Raw genomic sequence first — 3,271 nt, 5'->3', positions numbered from 1 at the left:
GGAGGGGAGGGGGAGGGGGAGGGGGAGAGCAGACTAATCAGTCTGCTCCCTGTTATTACTGTTCTGACTTCAACCTCACAGTTCTTACCTTAGGTTCTTCTTCTTCCATGCAGCCCTCCTCAACTGCTCCCTGCTAACTGCAGCTTCTCTTTATCTACCCACCTCCTGGAGTGTGTGTATAGCCGCCCTCACCAGCTAAAAAGAGGCAAGGAGTATTCCTTCCCAAAGAGAGGCTACAGAGAGAGACAAGGAACCGCTCCTACTTGTTCCCCAGAGCCTGTCCTCCTGTACAAAAAAATCTTCCTGGACACTTGATCCTAGCACACCGTCCCTCCCCCACAGCTTGTGCAGCTCTCAGGAGCACGGCCAGCCAGGTTCCTTAGGCTACAGTAAGATTTTCTCCCAGCATCCACCACTAGGCTAGGCCCATGAACAGTAAGTGCGACACAAAGAACTAGACCTCAGTAGCTCTGTTTCCAGGGTCCAAATTCATCAAAACCCACCTGCACCTTTAAGTTATGAGGCCAGTCTTGGGCCCACTCACCTGTTTCTCCCCATCGTCTCATGGTCCTTGACCACCACGAGAAGTTCTGAGCTCTGGTCTAGAGGAATACCTTTGAGGTCCCACTCAAAGCCCTGGAAGAAAAGAAAAGGCAATTCAACCTGTGGCCCCAGGATACTGAGCAGACATCCAGAATGGTTCTAGGGGATGAGCCTGTATCTTGGTAGGTGGACTGGTGAATAAATGGATAGATGGGTGGATGGGTGGGTGGATGGGTGGGTGGGTGGGTGGATGGGTGGGTGGGTGGGTGGGTGGATGGATGAATAGATGGATGAGTGCATGGATGGATGGATGGATGGATGGATGGATGGATGGATGGATGGATGACTGAATTGGGTGGAATGGATAATGGATGCTGTACTAGCTAGTTTTAGATCAACTTGATACAAGCTAAAGTCATTGGAGAGGAAGGAGCCTCAATGAAGAAAATTCCTCCATGAGATCTGGCCATAGAAAAGCCTATAGGGCATTTTATTAATTAGTGATTGATGTGGGAGGGCCCAGTCCATTGTGGGTGGGGCCACTGGGCTGGTAGTATTGGGTTCTATAAGACAGCGGGCTAAGCAAGTCAGTAGCAGCACTCCTCCTTACCCTCTGCATCAGCGCCTGCCTCTAGGTTCCTGCCCTTATAGAATTCCGACTTCCTTCGATGATGAACAGTGAGGTGGAAGTATACACCAAATAAATCCTTTCCTTCCCAAGTTGCTTTTGGTGTTTCATCACAGCAATGGTAGCCCTGACTAGTTACTAGTTACTAGTCACTAGTTACTAGTAACTATAGTTGCTAGTAACTATAGTAGATGAGTGAGTGTGTATATGGATGGGTGGGTGGGTGAGTGAATTAGTAGGTGAGTAGTAGATAGAAGGGTGGATGACTGAATATGGGTGGTATGGAGGGGGGATGAGTGGCTAGATACTTGGATGAGTGGGTAGGTGAATGATATATGGATGGGTGGACACTTGGATAAAGGGTAGATAGCTAAGATAGCTATGGATGATAGGTGGGTAGGTGAATGGGTAAGTAAATGGATAGATAGGTGGATGAATAGGTAGATAGATGATAGATATGTAGATGGATAGGTAGTGTATAGGTGGGTGTGTGGGTGGATGGACAGATTGATGGATTTGTCTGAAGATGGGTAGATGCATGAATGAGTGAATGGATGGGTGGGTGAAAGGGTGGATAGATGAGTGAAGAATAGATAGGTGGGTGGATGGGTGGGCAATTCTATGGATATCTTGGTGTGTTTGTGGGTGGGTAGATGCTTGGATGAATGGGAAGGTAGATATATGAATGGGTTGATGGATAGGTGAATGCATGGATGGATGGATGGATGGATACTAGAATTCCAGGGCCTCAGAGGTAAGGGTAAGAACTAGAGACAACAAAAAAAGAAGAGGAAGCCACGCTGAAGTAGCCACATCTCATCCCAGAGCACCAGAACAAAAACACAACAGTAAAAGTGTCGGGTGATCCCTCAGAGTCCTCACACAAGATCACATGGACATCCAAAAGCCAGATCCCTGGTGTGCAGGAGGAGTTAGAGAGGAGTTAAGGAAGGCTCATCAGAGTCCTCAACCCTCCTAAAGCCAACATGCAACCTGCACCCAGACGCTGTTCTCAACCCCGCTTCAAAAGGGCCTCATAGAAGCCACATCTACAGGAAGCTCCTGAGGGGACAGAACAACTGGAGGACTTGCTTAATGAGAGAGTACTACAGGGCTGGAGAGATGACTCAGCGGGAAAAAGCACTGACTGCTCTTCCAAAGGTACTGAGTTCAAATCCCAGCAACCACATGGTGGCTCACAACCATCCGTAATGAGATCTGATGCCCTCTTCTGGGGTGTCTGAAGACAGGGACAGTGTACTTGACATATAATAAATAAATAAATAAATAAACAAACAAACAAACAAATCTTTTAAAAACAAAACAAAAAAACAATGAGGGAGTGCTACGGAGAGGAGGTAGCCTTGGCCTGTGAAGGCAAGGGAGAGCTGGCTGGCCAGAGCTGGGCAACAGAGAAAAACAAAACAAAACCAAGCATCTATCCTTTGCGCATACCCTGTGGGGCAGGGTCTCAGGATAGAGTTAGATCCCTACCCTTCTGAGAATGCTGCCTCTTGTGTCAACTCCCTGCAGAGGCAGAAGGAACAGAGAGAAATGAGAGGGAAATGGAACACGTACCTCATTCCACACGGGGTTCACACTGTTCTTGATGACTTTGGTTCTCTTCTTTACCCCTTCGGGAGATAAGGAAGACAAGAGTGCATACTCATCACAGTGGGGCATCCACCCTGACGGGCTCACCTGTAGAGATCTCCTTCTGGACTCAGCTCCAAAGGAGAGTTCACAAAACCAGCCTGGCCTCAACACCACCCAGGAATGCCCAGTGGCTGTCATTCTTCTCTCTTGGCTTTGAGGGCCACTAAATAATAGTGTGACTGAAAGAATGTTTTTTGAAAGAAAATCTCCAACAACATGGTGGTGTTTGCCTTTAATCCCAGCACTTGGGAAGCAAGCAGGTGTACCTCTGTGAGTTTAAGGACAGCTTGGTCTATACAGAGAGTTTCAAGCCAGCCAGAAAACTACTTCAAAGAAGAGGGGGGAAGAAGAGGAGGAGGAGAAGGAAGAGGAGGAGGAGGGAAAGGAGAGGGGTGAATAAGGGAAGGGGAGGAGGAAGAAGAAGAGGAGGAGAAGAAAGGAAAG

The 3,271-nt window shown here is 48.0% G+C and overlaps 1 protein-coding gene across 16 annotated transcripts in view; it reads right to left on the bottom strand.

Annotated features, from left to right (window-relative positions):
• Dysf (dysferlin) overlaps nt 1-3,271 on the bottom strand; it is a 201,704-nt gene that overhangs the window by 170,321 nt on the left and 28,112 nt on the right. For all 16 annotated transcript variants that reach the window (XM_029478331.1, XM_021164302.2, XM_021164299.2 and 13 more), the window contains exons 2-3: nt 2,750-2,805; nt 545-636 (exon numbers count right to left, since the gene is read on the bottom strand). In XM_029478331.1, the coding sequence (XP_029334191.1) occupies nt 545-636; nt 2,750-2,805 (148 nt within the window). The remainder of the gene's footprint in view (nt 1-544; nt 637-2,749; nt 2,806-3,271) is intronic.

Source organism: Mus caroli, chromosome 6 (genome assembly GCF_900094665.2).
Source record: "Mus caroli chromosome 6, CAROLI_EIJ_v1.1, whole genome shotgun sequence".
In the NCBI taxonomy this organism is placed as follows: domain Eukaryota; kingdom Metazoa; phylum Chordata; class Mammalia; order Rodentia; family Muridae; genus Mus; species Mus caroli.
This window is presented reverse-complemented; position numbering and strand designations above follow the sequence as displayed.